The sequence below is a fragment of the Mirounga angustirostris genome, unplaced genomic scaffold (genome assembly GCF_029215605.1).
Source record: "Mirounga angustirostris isolate CCGP_5_RB_7025 unplaced genomic scaffold, mMirAng1.0.hap1 SCAF_4, whole genome shotgun sequence".
NCBI lineage: Eukaryota > Metazoa > Chordata > Mammalia > Carnivora > Phocidae > Mirounga > Mirounga angustirostris.
Genome location: NW_026991712.1, coordinates 188,846,809 through 188,862,462, shown reverse-complemented (window position 1 = coordinate 188,862,462; position 15,654 = coordinate 188,846,809). Strand labels below are relative to the sequence as shown.

The 15,654-nt window shown below is 63.0% G+C and overlaps 1 protein-coding gene across 2 annotated transcripts; it reads right to left on the bottom strand.

Annotated features, from left to right (window-relative positions):
* Positions 1–697: 697 nt before the first annotated feature.
* Positions 698–5,503, bottom strand: PEX10 (peroxisomal biogenesis factor 10). Of its 2 annotated transcripts, none has more exons than XM_045898875.3 (6): positions 5,372–5,503; positions 4,699–4,779; positions 3,840–4,246; positions 2,376–2,551; positions 2,128–2,263; positions 698–878 (listed from the first exon to the last, which is right to left on the bottom strand). In XM_045898875.3, the coding sequence occupies exons 1-6, from the start codon at positions 5,481–5,483 to the stop codon at positions 810–812; spliced, it is 981 nt and encodes a 326-aa protein (XP_045754831.2). In that variant the 5' UTR covers positions 5,484–5,503; the 3' UTR covers positions 698–809. The 2 variants fall into 2 exon arrangements, with proteins under 2 accessions (XP_045754831.2, XP_064446157.1); XM_064590087.1 differs by lacking the exon at positions 698–878 and adding an exon at positions 894–1,167.
* Between the last annotated feature and the right edge of the window lie 10,151 nt (positions 5,504–15,654).

Genomic DNA, 15,654 nt, shown 5'->3' with positions numbered 1-15,654 from the left:
ACACAGCGGTGACCTGGTGTGAGCAGCCAGCCTGCCCAGGCCCCGGGAGCTGAGCTCTGAGAGGCAGCTATGGGTTAGGTGTTCAGAAAGTGGAGAACCATGCTCTACACCGTGGGGCTCTGAGCAGACCCCAGCAAAACGCAGACTTCCGTTTTCTAAAATGGGAAACAAACTGCAACATGTATTAAAAGGTATGAGCCACGCATCTCAGGTGGAGATACAGCTCCTTGGGAGTCTTTGTACTCCCGTGAACAGACATGGCCGAGCGACCAGAAGCCTGCCTCTGATGAGGGCAACATTTCCAGGTCGTTGGGGCGGGGTGGATTGGCCAGTGGGTAAGCCCTGCTGTCCGCTGTTCCCCACACTTGCCTATTCAGGCCAAACCCCGACTGTGTGCCTGATACAGACTCATTTTCTCATCACGTGAATGGCTGATCCCATTTCCGAAGCTAACTTTCACCTGTATGGTTTGGGGATGGGATGAAAGCAACCTGGTCCAACAGAGTCCGGCTCCTGAAGAAGTGACCCAGATGCACCACAGTGGGGGTGTGGTGCGGCCCCCCGGCAGGCTCGGCTCCAGCTGCTGCTTGCCCTCTGTGCTGTGGGCCCACACTCAGCCCTGAGGCCTCGGACCTGCCATCGTGCAGGCAGATCCAGCCTCTCCCCGAGCTGCTGGTGTAGTTTATGTGACAGGAAATGAAATCTCAGAATTTAATGATTTCTGTGCAAGTAAAGTTAACCTTGAGAACAGATGGAGTTTCTCTCCTGATACCAAGGAAGAGTCCTGGGGTCCTCTGTCCTCGGTCAGGTTAGCGATAGTGCCGCAGGTAGACGAGCTTCTGGGGAGGGAACTTCTCCCTGCAGAGAGGGCACTCCGTCTGCGAAGGGGAGGAGGGGCATGTAGGCTGTGGCCAGCACAGCCCCCGCCACAGGCCCTCCCACACCGGCATCTGCAGTAACCCGTGGGACGTGCACACGTGTCTATTAACTTCAAATGGAGACCATTTCCAAAAAGCACTTTTTTCAGAAGTCACAAACCTGAAGGGAAGGCCTTAACCCTGGGGTAGTGGGGGAGTGGAGCCGGGAGCAGTGACCAGGCCAAGGAGGCAGCTTGTCTGTCCGTGTGGTGACGGGGCTGGCGACGGGCGCTCGTGGCCGCTATGTTGGCTTGTGTTGAGAGGAGGGTTGTGTTGAGAGGAGCACACGGGGCCCCGTCTGGCTCAGTCCCAGTGGCCCCGCCCCTAGGGGCCGGTCAGATTCTCTCTTGTCCCCAGGAAGGTCTGCTGGTCTCCCACTAGGTGTTCCTGCCTGGGGCCAGCCGCTTACAGGAGGCGGCACCTGTGTTCTTGAGGGAATCCCTCAGGATGGGGAGCAGGGGCCCCAAAGTGGAGGCTGTGTGCCAATCCAGTGGGACCCACATGGTGCAGACATTTCACAGGTGCTGATTCTAAGTCAGCTGCAGCCAGGCTCTGAGGGCACGGCCACTGTGGACCCCGGACACAGGCTCTGAGGAATGCCCCTTGACCAACCGCTGGAGGTGAATGTCCTCAAGAAAGAGGACGGGGCGTTTAAACTGTGAGGCACACATCCCGCCCTCGTTTACCTACCTCACCTGTGCAGCCCTCCCCACCCTCCGCCCTGAGAAGGCTGGATTTGGGCTGAGCCTGGGTGGCAGGGCTGGTGGGGGCCCAGGAACCCCGGCCCTCCCTGGAGTCCGCGTGGAGGACCCGGCCTCCACCCGAGGTCTCAAAAGGCTGGAGTAGGTGACTCTGCATCCTGAGGGCTGGCATCTGTCTAGCTGGAGAGGGCCGTGTGTGTGCAGGCGAGCCGGGCTTCCAAGCAGCGGCAGGGTCGGGGGGAGACTCTAGGAATGGAACCTCAGGGCCGGGCTGCTGTCCCCACCTCCCAGCAAGGCCTCTGGATGCACAACTGTAGCACCCTGACTCCAGGTATGTCCCGTAAACGGCTCACCTGGGAGCTTTAGAAAGAGGCCTGCCTTCCCATCCCCTCCTAGGATGTGTCTGGGCCAGGCTTCCTGATGCCTGGGCAGCCGCCTGGGCTGGCCTGTGCACGTGCTCCTGGAGCCCGTGCTCTCGAATCACAGCTGCTGACCCTGGGCGCACCCACCTTGGTGTCGCACCACTGGGTGATGCACTCCCAGCAGAAGAGGTGGCCGCAGGGCGTGGCTGTGGAGTGTCTGCGTTCCTCCAGGCACAGCGTACACGTGGGGTTTCTGGAAACAGCTTTCTCTTCCATGTGGCTCCTGGAGGTGGGGCAGGGAGACCCAAAATTTACCTCAAGAGTCCTGGCAATGCCTGCCCAGCCCCCACCCCTGCCCCGAGCTAGGGCCCCACACCCTCCCGCCGTCCCCACACCTGTGCTGAGACAGGCCGCGGTGCAGCTTCCACTCCCGCCGGGCGCGCTGCCGCTGCCCGAAGCCGTGCAGCTGCAGGCCCACGGACAGCGCCAGGTGTAGTAGGGACGCGAGCCCCAGCAGCCTGTAGCTGTCTCGAGCCCTCAGGTCCTCTGTAGCTGGGCAGCGGACGCGAAGCTGTCAAGGACCCCAAGGGACAGTCACACGATCGGCTGGCACAACGCGCTGAGCAGCCTGGGCACCAGGCCACCCCCTGGCAGTAGAGTGCCCCATCGAATGACGCCAAAACCTGCCCTCCTGGCACAAGGTGGGGGGACAGAGAGTGATCATGGGGCCTCTTTGCTGAGTGAGGAGGGCAGGAGCACCCTGTAAGGTCTGAGCACCAAGTGGGGGCCGCTGCTGGACAGCTCGGGGCCTCACTTCCAAGGGGACTGAGTGAGTGCTGAGTGAGGGCAAGGAAAACTGCCCAGACTCCCAGTCTGCAGTCCCTGTGGTTGCAGGCGAGGATTTGGGGGGTGGGGAGGTACACTGGGGGACTCACATCTCAGAAAAGGTACCGGCAAAGAACCCGGAGAAAAACAGCACGGCGGGGGGGGGGTCGGAGGAAAAGCCCCCCAGGCAGATGCCGTTAACCAGCTTTTCTACCACACGAACAGAGAAGCTCCCGGCTTTTAGCAGGACGCCTGGCTCCCCCCTTGACTCAAGACCACCCAGATGACACTGCGGCTAGCGATGTGCCTGACGTCAAGAGAAAGTCCGCTGCCCTCCATTCTGGTCTCCCTCCCCTAAGCTGGGAGCCCCCCAGCCAGGCCCCATGTGCCCACGCAGAGAAGGCCGCTAGAGAGCAAAAGCCCCCTGTCTGGGTTGAGGCTGTTTTTCCGGCCCTTTGCCACAGCAGCTCAGCACACACCCTGGCTTACGCCGGGGCCATCAGCTCTCATGAGCGTGCACGCTGAGGGCTGAGGCTGGAGAGGGGAGAGGCAGGTGCTCAGGACAGTGCTGCCAAGTGAGGCGAGAAAGCGGGTGACCCTCTGGTGATCAGGGGCCGGAATTGAGACTTTCTGGGTGAATCTGGAAGCAAAGGCACCAGGTGAGAAACAGGATGAAAAGTGGGACTGCTTGGCAGGCTCAGTCCAGGGAAGGTCCTGGCAGTGACAGGAGGCATCGCTACACCTGACCCTCGGGCAGGGCAGCTGGGAAGGAGCTGGCGTGGGGCCCGGGGGCCTGGAGCCTCGGTGGCTTCTCAGAGTCAACAGCAGGGGGGCGTGCAAGTGCTGGCTGCAGGGAGGCAGGCGTGCCTTACCCTCAGGGTTGACTTTCTAGGGTCTTTTAGCAAATGTGATGCAATAAAACCCATGTTTTTCAGTAGAGGATCTTGGCTCCAGCCCTGTGACCCTGCTAGCTGCCAGAAGCTGAACACACAGCAGCCAGAGTCCAGCGAGTTGGGACAGCACCAGCGACTTACGTAAGTGACTCCTGTGAGCCTCTTGGCCAAGTGGTAGAAGGCGCCATGGATGTAGAACCAGGCAACGTGGAGCCGCTGGAGGCAGCCGAGGCCCTGCCTGAGCACCGACACCGCCCGCAGAAGCGTCCTCTTCTGCTGCTCTGTCAGGGTGGCCACGTGCTGGCGCACCCAGTGCCTCGATCCCGACCGGCCACGCCCGCCCAGTGCCAGGCTGCCCTGCGAGGGCCTGGCGCCATTGGCGTCAGCCTGCAGCTCGAGCTCCAGGTGCAGCAGGGCCTTGTCCAGCAGGTAGGGCAGGACGGTGTGCAGCACCACCAGCACGCCACGGCGCAGCCCGGAGGGCACTCTGCTCCGGGATGGGTCCACCTGGATGACGCCAACGTACTCCTCCCCGAGGGTCTGGTAGCCTGCCGGGTGAGGGCGTGGGGGTGACCCTCACGAGAAACTGAGGCAGGGGCCTGCCATCCTTTCCTTTCTCCTCGTACTAGATTTTGCTTTCAGGTCCCTGCCTTTCCTCCGAAGAACGACGCTCCACTGGAGCCCCGCTGACCTTGCCCTGTGACAGGGCTTAGTGCTGGGACCCCCGCTGAACCACAGAACTCACCCCCAGAGGTCCAATGGCACTCTGGGCAAAGCTGAGGACAAAGGCTCCCAGGAACACAAAAAGGAAGAGAGGAGGGCACAGATGTGACCCTGGGAGTTTCAGAGGCTCCAGCTGGGGCTCAGGGCCTGGCCTCTCCTCCTCCTCCCTGCCTGAGACTGCGTCTGGGCCAGCTCCAGGGACACGGGGCAGCACCCCCACCCCCAGGCTTGGTGTGTCGTGGGCCCCCTGGTCTCAAGGTCCCACCAGGACTGCTACCTGCAAATGTGGTGAGGCCAAAGTAGGCCACATCGGACAGCAGCTCGACCTCTCTCCTGCACTCCAGCCACCTCTTTGCACCTGAGAGCAGAGGGCGCGGGGGCGCGGTGGTAAGGGTGCAATCCTTCCTTGGCTCCTCCTGCTGCCAGGGTCCAGCCACCCCTCCACCAGGCTGAGACCGTCCTAAAGCACACTCTCCTCTCGGTCCTGGCCTCCGCGCTGCTCCAGGTCTCCCGCCTCCTCTGACAGTCTCCGGAGAACCTCCCCACCTGCAGCCGTGCGCCCCTGCAGGGCCCGCCAGGGTAACCAGACCCCGGAAGGGCCACAGGGCAGGGAGGGCGGGACGGTGACCAAGGACTCGAGCCGAGACTGCCGTCCGGCATCGAGCCCACCCCCCGCTAGCTGGCTGTGTCCTCAGGCAAGTCAAGGGCGTCTACGGAACCCCGAGTTCCCTCCGTAAAACGAGTCCAACGGAGTCCCAGCTGGGAACGTTTCGAGAACGAAACAGGCAGCGTTTGTGAAGCGCCGAGAACGCTACTTGGCACAAAGGAAGCCGAGCTGTAAGGTCACCGCAAGCCGTTCCGCGCCGCTCCGCGCCCCCAGCCCCGCGGTCCCCGCCCGCCGCCCGGACGCACGCCGGGGTCCCTCTCGCCCGCTGCAGGCCCGGGCTCACCCGCCAAGCTGTGCAGGGCGCCGCCCGCCGCGCTGCGCAGCCCGCCGCGGTAGTAGTCGTCCTTCTGCGCCGCGCGGACCACCTCCGCGGGACCGGCGGCCGCGGGCGCCATGTCTGCGGCTCGCCGGGGCCGGGAACCACCTGGCCACGCCCACGAGGGCGGCGCCTGATGACGCCAGCGTGCGGCCCACACCTTGTGCGTCCCAGCGCGGGGGCGGGGCTGACGGGTGCCCCCGCGGGGCGGAGCTGTGCAGGCGTTGAGGGGGCGGCGCGAACGCGGGCGGGGCCGGGGGCGGGGCCGGGGCCGGGGGCGGGGCCGGGCCCGACTCTGGGGCCGGCGGGACGTGATGGGGCTTCCGGCTCCGAAAGCTGATGTGGCGGGTTCGTTGTGAGCCCGGATCGGGGATCCACGGTGACGACGATAAGACAGGCGCCGCTCCTCATCCAGGGGCCCGCCCGGCGCGGGGCTCCGCGAGTCCCGCCCTTGACCGCCCGTAGCGCCCTGCTCACCGAGGAGGGGCCGAGGGAGGCCACACAGCCGAGGGCGAGCGCTGGGAGAGCCCAGTGCCCAGCCGCAGGCCACAGCTGGACTTGAGCTGCGTGGGGGGCGGGGGGGCAGGGGACAGGGAGGTGGGAGGAGGGGGGGGCCCGCTGCGCATCCGTGCCCCGCCTGCTGCCTGGCCGAGGGAGGGCGGGGGTGACCCAGACCGACCTGAGTGGCACCGGGCCTGGCTGGCTGGGGAGGAGAAGCCCCTTGTCCTTTCGGTTCTACGGGGCCGCGGAGCCCCTGAGCCTGCGCGGACCTCGCCCAGGAGGGCGTATAGGGCGGGCAGGCTGCGGCGCCGGGCCTCACCGCTACTCTCCTCCGCGGGAACGCAGCCCACTGACAAGCAGCCAGGCTGCGGCGTGGCCGTGGAGACTGGCCCGGAGCTGATCGGCCGGTCCCCGGGCTGTGGGCGGGCCCCTCTTAGAGGGGCTGCACAGCCTGGCTGGATCCCGTAGTCCCTCCTGCTACTGGAGCCCCCTTGCCCTTTTGGAGACAACCCCCGCCCCTGCCCCTGTTTCCTGGAGACAGAGGCTGCCTGAAGCTTCAGTGGGCAGCCCAGGGTAGACCCTTCAGCGGGAGAGCGGGGGCAGGGGGAAGACCCTGAGGCCTTCACAGATTTCAGACCAACTGCGTCTACCAGTCTGAAACGCTCAGCTCCTTCCTGGTCCCAAAGACGCCCTGGCCCAAGGGTTTGCACAGACACACTCTGTGTCCACCAGCACCCAGCTGGCTTTGGTGGAGGTTTCCTTCCCTCACTGGCTGGTCCCACCCACCAGTGGGTCCTGCTCAGGACTGCCCCTTCCAGGCAGCTCTCCTGCTCAGCCTCACGCCCGGGCAGGGCAAGGCCCGAAACGATGTGACCAAGTGTGTGTTGTTCTGGGCAGGTGGGACCTGGGTCCACCCGGTTTCAGACTCTGTCCAACCCCGGATGCTGCCCCAGGTCCTCACTAAGAGGACTTGGGGTTGGAGTCAGATTGCACAACGGCCAGCAGGTGGCGCCATCGGCCCATCTGCTCCACCAGGTCGGCGGTAGAATTCTAGGGGATTAGGGAGTGCGTTTCACCCCAAAGAGTGACTCTGGATCAGAATTCAAAGAGGTAGCACAGTGACTCTGACCTCCTCTGGCAGGAAGGTAGAGAGCCGTGTGGACCTGCGCCGGGCTTGAGGTGGCCGGCTGGAGTCCAGCCCTGGTGTGGGGCCGCCGTCCTCGGCTGGGCCTGCAGTAAGGGGTTGCTCCGTTTTGAAACCGAGAGTGCTGCTTCCCGTGTCCAGTGGAAGCTGAGCCATTGGCCATGCTGACCAGGAACACTGCCGGGCTGGTCTCGGACCTTACCAGCTGTGACCGCAACAGGCCCTCGGTCCCTTGCAGAGAGCTCTCACATCCGTTCTGCCTTAGCCCCCAGACCTCTTCTCTGCTCTGTGAAATGGGAACGCTGATAGAATCAGCTGGTGTTTATTAGGAGCCTGGGTCACAGGCCACCCTTGGAGCAGGAGTGTGACTCTCAGCACGCAGTGTCCCGTGTCCCTCCTCTGGGAGGCCTGCTCTGGCCCCTCACTGAGCCCTGCTGCATACCCCACCCCCGGGTCCCCCCCTCGTTTCCCACCTCCACCCAGCACCACCCAGCGGCCTAGTGGGCCAGCCAGTGGTCAGCTGGCCGGCTTGTGTGTGTCCCTCTGCTTCACCAGGGAGGCCGGCTTCGCCTGGCATAGCCTTCCTGCTCGGGTGGCCTGGCACACATCGGTGCTCAGGAAAACAGTGCCGGGGGGAGAGAAGGAGAAACCATGTGGGTCAGCTTGCTGCCCCTGTTCTCACTAAGGTGGTCTCAGCATGTGACTCCCTCCCCCAGTCCCCAGGGCTCAGGGTCCCCCCGTCAGGTGCCCGGTGGGGTGCACCCCTGTCCTGGGACTGGGAGTGGGGGTTCCCAGGCAGAGATGTCAACCCAGGGGGCGGAGGTTGGGGGACAGAGGATGCTGGAGAAGCTGTGTGTGTGTCCAGACGCCACACGCCTGGGTGCTGGGCCTGGGTCCCTGACTGGGCAGGCGCCCTGGGGGGGCAGAGCCGAGGAGGGCACTGCTGCCTTTTGAGGGGCGCATCTTCTGGACAAACCTGGAGAACAGGTTCCTCCACCCCGTGGCTTCCTGGAGGGCTTGGCGGCCCAGGAATGCACCTCACTCCACTGGCTGGCATGGGTGGGCAGTGGCCATGGGGTGGGCAGGGGTGGGGGCAGCCTGCAGAGGGGAGGGGAGGGCAGTACATCCAGAAAGAGCCAGGGCTGCACAACGCTGGGACTCCCGCCAGCCCCGCACGCAGAGGCCTCCTGAGCCAAGGGGTGGTCCCATACAGTGCCCAGTCGGGGGGCTTGTTAGGTGGGGTCAGGACAAGGGGCCAGAGTGCGGAGCCTGGGCTTGGGGCTTGGGCTTGTCTGGGAGGTGATGTCGGTGATTCTGGGGCGCGGGTGGGTGGCTGGGGACCAGTGCGTCCTTGTGCTGGTCAGGGATAGGATTTTCCTGGCAGAACTGTGTGTCTGGCAGGAGCAGAGCCAACCTGGTGCTCTGGGGCTCGGGGCCAAGGTCAGGGTTCACGGGAGCCAGGACAGGAATCTGAACTTGGGGGCTGAGGAAGGAATGTGGCAGAGCTCAGAGAGGCTGTCCTTTGGTTAAAGCAGGCACCGGGTGAATCCCAGCTCTGTCTGGTCCCACATCTGTACCCTAATGGTTTTGCCTGTTGCTGGGTGGGGGTGGGGTCTCCACGTAGGTGCGGCCATCATCCTGGGCGGAGCTGTTGGTATAAGACACTGAGGGCCCAAGGAAGAAACAATTCAGGAGGGCTTCCTGGACAAGGAGGCTTTGCACCGGCAGAAGGAGAGGGAGGACTCTATCCAGACAAGAGGTGATGGGTCATCCGCCCAGCCTCCTGTGGGGCTGGAGGGAGAAAGAAAGTGGCGGGGGGAGGCCAGGCCCCTGCAAGGTGGGGTGCCCAGAAGAGTGAGGACCCATGGACCACGGAGAGCCCGACAGGGAAGCCTCAGCGGCGCCACAGGCTGGGCAGGGTGTTGGGAGCGGCACCGGTCACTCCAGCCAGGGGCGTGGCCTCCATCCCGGGGTGCGGGGAGGTCAGGCCCTGTCATGGGGCCATGTCCTGGGTGGGGCTGTGGGCAGGCGGTCACTGTCGAGGGACTGAGTGCTGGAGGCTTCTTGGAGACACTCTCTCGGGGTGCCGCTGTCCTCGTAGCCGCCTCTTCATCGTGGGGAGCGGGGGACGGGGCTGCCGCATCTGCACAGCGGTGCGACCCCCGGCAGGTCCCCACCTTTCCTGGGCCTCGGTTTCCTCTTCTGCCCAGGGAGGCCGTAGAGGCGCTCACCTCCCCGGGCTCTGGGAACCGCAGGGCGTGTGTGCACGGTGCTGGCCGGCCTGGGCCCTGGGGGGCTGAGTGGCTTGGGGTCCTGGGAAGTGGGGGCCGCAGGGGGTAAAAGCCTCCATGGGCAGAGCAGGGGTTTGTCTGTGGACTCGGTGTCGGTGCCGGTGCTGGGGGGGGGGTCAGTCTGGGGGCGCTCCAGACCTGCTCCCTGCTCTGTTCCCAGCAGGTGCTGGCCCACAGCAGGGGCTCCCCGCTGTGGTAGGGGAGGGACTGCGTGGACGGGTGACGGCAGGGCAGGACAGGTGCTCCGGGGGACCCAGGGCCGCGGCCCATCCTGCCCGTGTCTCTTCCAGGTCAGGGCTCTGGGAGCACTGCGCTCAGCTTCAGTGCTCCTTCGGTTGGTTTCTGAACGTGGGGTGTGCAGATCTCCAACCTACAGGCGTCAGCAGCGGCCAAGGGCAACAGCTCCTCCCTGCTCCCCTGGCCCAGCTCAGGGTGCACTCCGGTGAGCCAGAAAGAGGCAGACGGGGTATCTTAGCTTCAGAGTTGAAGAACTGAGGCTATGGAAAGCCCATGGCCTTCCCAGTCTCAGATGTGAGAGTCTGGAAGTGACAAGGCCTGTGGGGCCTCGTGCGCACGCGGGACAGATGCTCCTGCCCAGTGGAGATGCCCGAGTGCAGCCCCGGGGGTGGCCTGAGTGTGCGCGGGGTTCTCCTGGGAGTGGAGAGGCCAGTGGGCAGGGGCTGAGGTCTCCAGCAAAAGGCCCTGGGTACACCCCCACCCCGGGAAACTCCTTGTGGTGGCCCGATTATTGGCTATAAACTGACAAACAGGTGTGATCTACCACACGTGTCACCAAAGGCCAGGGCCGAGGGGGACCCACTGGATTTGGTGGCTCTGGGCATGTGGTGGGGCTGAACGCCCTTACAGGTCAGAGCCTGGTCCCTGCCTCACCACCCCCTGCAGCACCGAACCTCCAGAGTCTCCCCAGTGCCTGGAGGACAGAGTTCTAGGTCTGACCTTGGCACTGGAGGCCCCATGGATATTATGGGCACCTGAAAAGCGGGGATGCAGGAACACAGGTGACTTGTTAGGTGAACGCTGCCCCCGCCCGTGAGCATACCTCCAGGTACCGCCTCGTCCAGGACCGTCCCTCCAGTCTGCTCCCCTGCTCCACATGCCTTCGCAGGCGTGACCCCCCTCCTCAGTCCTTTATGATCTGGGTAGTGGTCTGCTGCCTGCTTCCCGAAAATGTGAGCCACGTAAGTGTGGCTCTTCTGACGGGTCACTGCCGTGTCCCTGGTTCCACGAGGGGCTTCGGAAGTTCTCCTGAACTGGCAGAGAAGGGAACGAATGAGCTCTCATTTCAGTGCCGAAGCAGGAAGGGGTGCCCCCAAACAGCCACTCCTGGGCTAGAGGCTGGCAGGGTCCTTGCAACCTTCCCCGGCCCCTGGGGTGCCATCGGGTGAGGGGGAGCCCGGCAGGCAGGACTTTAGGAGTCTCTGCTGGAGACGGCGCCCCAGCTACCCTCTTGTGCCTGCTGGATAGCACAGCTGTGTCCCCGGGCCCGCCACAGGTGTGTGGGTAGCGGGTGGACACGTGCACAATCCTCCAGCCTTGCTTGGCCCTGGGCGCCTGCCCGGGACCACCAGGGCAGGGGAGGGGAGCTCATTCATGGGCTTGGGCAGCTGGAGGAGGCATTCAGGGGAGGCCAGGCCAGTGGGCTCCAGACACACCAGCTTTAATAAGGTGGTAGCGTTTTGTCCTTATTCCCCGAGGCGTTGGATTCTGGGAGGGGGCTGGAGGTGGAGGATAGGTCTGCAGACCATGGGCGAGGGTGGGCCTGGGCGCAAGCTTCCGGCCCTGTCCCCAGGTTGGTCTAGAACCCTGTGGGCAGTGCCGGAAGCCTGGGCAAGCCCCCAGCGCCTTGATAACATGGGCACCAGAGGGGAGCACAGAGCATGGGGCAGGACAAGGAGGGCCGAGGTGGCCCCCAGCCTCTGGTGGGGCATTTCCCTGCCTGGAGCCTGTTTCCCCCCCGCCCCTGGTGCAAAATGGGGTGAGTAATGTCTGACTGCCTTTTTTTTTTTTTTTTATCACAGCTGGTCCTGTGCCCATGGCCTGTCCTGGCCGCCCCCTCTCCCGGGCTGGAAGCCCCCCAACCCCCGTTATTCCCAACTTGATCTTACCCAGGCCTCCACGTGTCATGGCCCCCAGCTCCCCTGCACCCCCACGTCCAGTTAGAGGACACCCCCACCCTGGGCCCGACACCCCTTGCAGTGCTGGCGTCCTTACTATCCAAGGCCCCCCCAGTGTCTGCTCCCCATTCCTCAGTGGTGGCTCCGAAGACCACTCCTCTCCCCCCTCCCAGCCGTGCACCCACCCTGGAGCATAACACTTCTCAGGATAAGCTTCCTACCCAGCTTCCTCTCCTCTCCACCCCCACCCAGAACTGTTCTTTTAGGGGTCACGGCACCCCCATGCCCAGGCCTCCCAGGCCCGTGGTCCTCAGCGGCCCTCCTCCCCTCTGGACCCGTGGGACCTCCTCGGTCTCCCTTGCAGTCTGCTCGGCTGCCCGCTTCCACGCGCCCGCCCAGCCGGCCACCCCACGTTGTGGCCGGTCCTGGGTGTGCAGTTGGCGGGCCCGGGGACACAGCTGGTGGACGTTCACGGGGAGACTTCTGATTTGTGCCCCCCCCCAGCAGTGGGATGTGGGAAGCCATGGCCTGCCTCCCTGGGGGGTATGAGGACAGTGATGGAGCAGGGTGCCCCCAGCTGTGGAGGTCCCTGTCAGCTGAGAAGTGAGCTCCTTCAGGCTCATCCTTGGAGGACGCTGGGGGCTTCCGTCCCAGTTCAGTCCACACTGGGACCGGGGGCTCCATGGATCAGGGGGCCCTTCCTGCTGTCCCTCACGGGGACCCTGCGCTGTAGGATTCCATTTTTACCCCCCGCGCTGTGGGGTAGAGAACCCCCTACATCCCCAGCTGGAGCTGGTGTTGGGCCCCGAGTGGCACTCTGGAGTGGAGAAGATGGGGTTCGGGCAGGGGGCTCTGGTCTGCTGGTGGGGGAGGGGGCGCTCAGCCTGCCGCTTGACGGGCGAGGAGACCAAGGCTCAGAGAGAAGCTTCAGGGCTGTGGTTTCGACCCGCGTTCTGACCGTGAGACCCCCCCCACTTCCTCAGGGGTCCTCAAGCACAGAGAGCCGCAGGGGCTACTCTCGCGAAGGACGGTGTTCAGGGTGCATCCTTTGTTGGTATTTCTCAGCATGGATAGTGTTGTTTTGCTGCAATTTAAAAAACTCAGTATTAGCAGAGCACAAGGTGGTCTCCGGACCCGTTGCCAACCTGAGCAATTTCTGGGGACCCCGAAGTGCTTTGTGCAGCGGTGACTGAGCTGTGCACGGGCTTGCGAGCCGGCTGGGAGGTCTCCAGGAATTCTGAGAGCTGGTTGAGACACACGGCCGTTATTAAAATCAAATTAAACTAATTGAATTATGTAAAACATATAAATTATCAAAAAAAGCAAGGTAATGAACAGTCACACTTCTCGCCTCCTGATTCAAGTCACATCTTGCTGTTATCTGCGCCCTTATCTTGATGCAGCCGAATCTGTGCCATCTGCCTGGCGGACGTCCCTGGGGGACAGGATGTGACCGCGTTTCCTCCCAGCTGGAAATTGGCTGCTACGGGCATATTTTCGTGGAAATTGGCAAACGGCACCCATCAAGACTTTTAACCCCGAGGAGCTCGTTGGTAAATCTTGACCAGTACATTCCTGTTATTATTATTATCTGATATTTACTACACTAGATATGAAAACTAGATATCATCTAAAAAAATTCTGTTGATGCAGTTTTGCTGAATAATGATCAACTGATTACGCGTTAATAGAAAGAATGTTTTTCGGTTTTTGTTGAGGTGGAGTGGAGTGCGGTGTTGTGTTGGTTTCAGGTGCACAAGGTGGTGACTCGGCAGTCCCATGTGTCCGTCACGCTGCGCTCAGCATGATGACCTTATTCCATCTTGCTGACTGCATTCCCCACGCTGTCCTCTCCACCCCCCACCTGCCTCCCCTCAGGAAACCACCAGTGTGTTCTCTGTATTTAAGAGTCTGTTTGTGTCTTTGTTTGTTTGCTTTGTTGTTTAGGTTCCACATATGTATGAAATCATGTGCTATTTGTCTTTTGTGACTGACTTATTTCGCTTAGCATAGTACTCTCTAGTTCCGTCCACGTCATCGCAAATGGCAAGATCTCATTCTTGTTGATGGCTGAGTAATACTCCATTGCGTACAGACCACGTCTTTATCGAGGGACACCTGGGTTGCTTCCACATCTTGGCTACTGTAAATAATGCTGCAATAAACATACGGGTGCTTACATCTTTTCAAATTAGTGTTTTTGTATCTTTGGGTAAATACCCTGCAGTGGAATCCCTGGCTCATATGGTATTTCTGTTCATAACTTTTGAGGGACTTCTATGCTATTTTCCACAGTGGCCGCACCCATTTACATTCATATAAATAACATTTTATGAAAAATAACTTTTTTCCCCCAAAAACCAAATCCAGTGAGAAGGGTGGTATTGCTTTGCACTGTCGCAAGATCCGAGGTGCCGGGCAGGAGGAAGGGGCCGGAATCTGGATCAGCTGCTGCACCCTGGCCGCCGCACCTGCCGTTGGGGGTGGGGGCACGCACGCGAAGGAGGCCCCCCCCCCACAGAATAGCACGCGGTCCTCGCGCTGCCACAGCTAAGCCCCGGGGCAGGAGGGGTCGCGGGCGAGAGCGGAGTTGGGGCGGCGGCCACGTGGGGTTTTGCCTCCTCGGCCCCGGCGGTCCGTGTTGCCCTGTGTGTGGCTCTCTCTCCCCAGCACGGTTCGGGCTGGAAACCACCGGCCGGGGGCTGGGGCAGAGGTCCCGCACGCTGACGCGTCGGATTCTCTCATCGCCACGCTGTCGTGAGGAAAACCCTTCAGACACTTGGAAGCCATCAGACTCGCAGTGCTGGCTACGTGTTCTCCAAGATGCTCATTTCTCCTTCAGCTTGAACGTCAGCATTGGCAACAGAACCTATCGCTTGGCTTTTTCGGTGGCGGGCTTGCTTGTTGGGTTCTGAGAGAGCGGCTGCCAGACGTTGGGCGCGTCCGAGCCGCCCTTCCCGGCAGACGCCGCTCCGCGCGCCCCGCGGCCCCGGAGCGCCTCCTCCTGGAGCACACGGGATGCTGCCAAGAGCTGAGGTTTGTTACAGTTCATCTCTCGCAAGTTCCCAGGGCAGCGGCCTTCTCCGTAAATCTGAGCGCATGGTGACAGAGGCGGCCGAAGGGGTGACCCAGTGCCCTTGGAGCTGCGGCCTGGTCCCCACGCACCGTTATCCGCCGTTGTGCTGAAGTCGACCCAGGGACGAGGAGGATCATTGTGCAAACAGAGCAGACTGTGTGCCCCGTTCTGGGGGTTCTGGGGACCCCCGGGGTTCCCCGCGGGCCACACTTTGGGAGGCAGTGCTCCACTCCGGTCTCTGCTTCCTTGGCTCGGGTCTGGGGGTTCTGGGGACCCCCCGGGGTTCCCCGCGGGCCACACTTTGGGAGGCAGTGCCCCACTCCGGTCTCTGCTTCCTTGGCTCGGGTCTGGGGGTTCTGGGGACCCCCCGGGGTTCCCCGCGGGCCACACTTTGGGAGGCAGTGCCCCACTCCGGTCTCTGCTTCCTTGGCTCGGGTCTGGGGGTTCTGGGGACCCCCCGGGGTTCCCCGCGGGCCACACTTTGGGAGGCAGTGCCCCACTCCGGTCTCTGCTTCCTTGGCTCAGGTCTGGGGGTTCTGGGGACCCCCGGGGTTCCCCGTGGGCCACACTTTGGGAGGCAGTGCCCCACTCCAGTCTCTGCTTCTTTGGCTCGGGTCTGTGCTCTCTGGATGCTTCTTGTTCCTGCGGTTCTCACACGGTGTGTTATTCCTCTTGTGGGTCCCCCTCCCGACGGGGCTGCTGCAAGCATCTTCCCGTGCCCCTGGGGGCCGGGGGGGTGTTCTCTCTGGAGCAGAGCGGCTGGGTCCCAAGCTGTACACATGTGTCCTGCCTGCCTGCCCCCCCACCCCTGGGGGTCGTTCCCAGCCAGCGGATGCCAAGGGAGAGGCAGGCCTGCTGATGCCTGATGGTGGGGGTGGGGTGGGGCAGGGGGAGGGTTGGGAGCAAGAGGTTGTCTGGGGGCAGGCTGGGGCTTGAGGTGGTCCCCTCGGCACCCCTGCGGGAGCCAGCCGCTCTGCGGGACACACCAAGGGGGCGCCTCGGGCATCGGAGCCTGCAGGGGTAGGAAGCCCCCGGGGGACACACCAGCCCTCCCTGTGGGCAGGGCAGTGAGGGTGGGCGGGGCACCGTGGACTGACAAGGGC

Excerpts from the sequence above, each read along its gene's own strand:
- PEX10 (XM_045898875.3), bottom strand. The coding sequence starts at position 5,483 with ATGGCGCCCGCGGCCGCCGGTCCCGCGGAGGTGGTCCGCGCGGCGCAG. Across the intron at positions 2,552-3,839 it reads GGCTCACAGGAGTCACTTAC|CTTCGCGTCCGCTGCCCAGC; the intron begins GTAAGTCGCTGG and ends GGTCCTTGACAG. Across the intron at positions 879-2,127 it reads CCCAGTGGTGCGACACCAAG|ACGGAGTGCCCTCTCTGCAG; the intron begins GTGGGTGCGCCC and ends TCCCCTTCGCAG.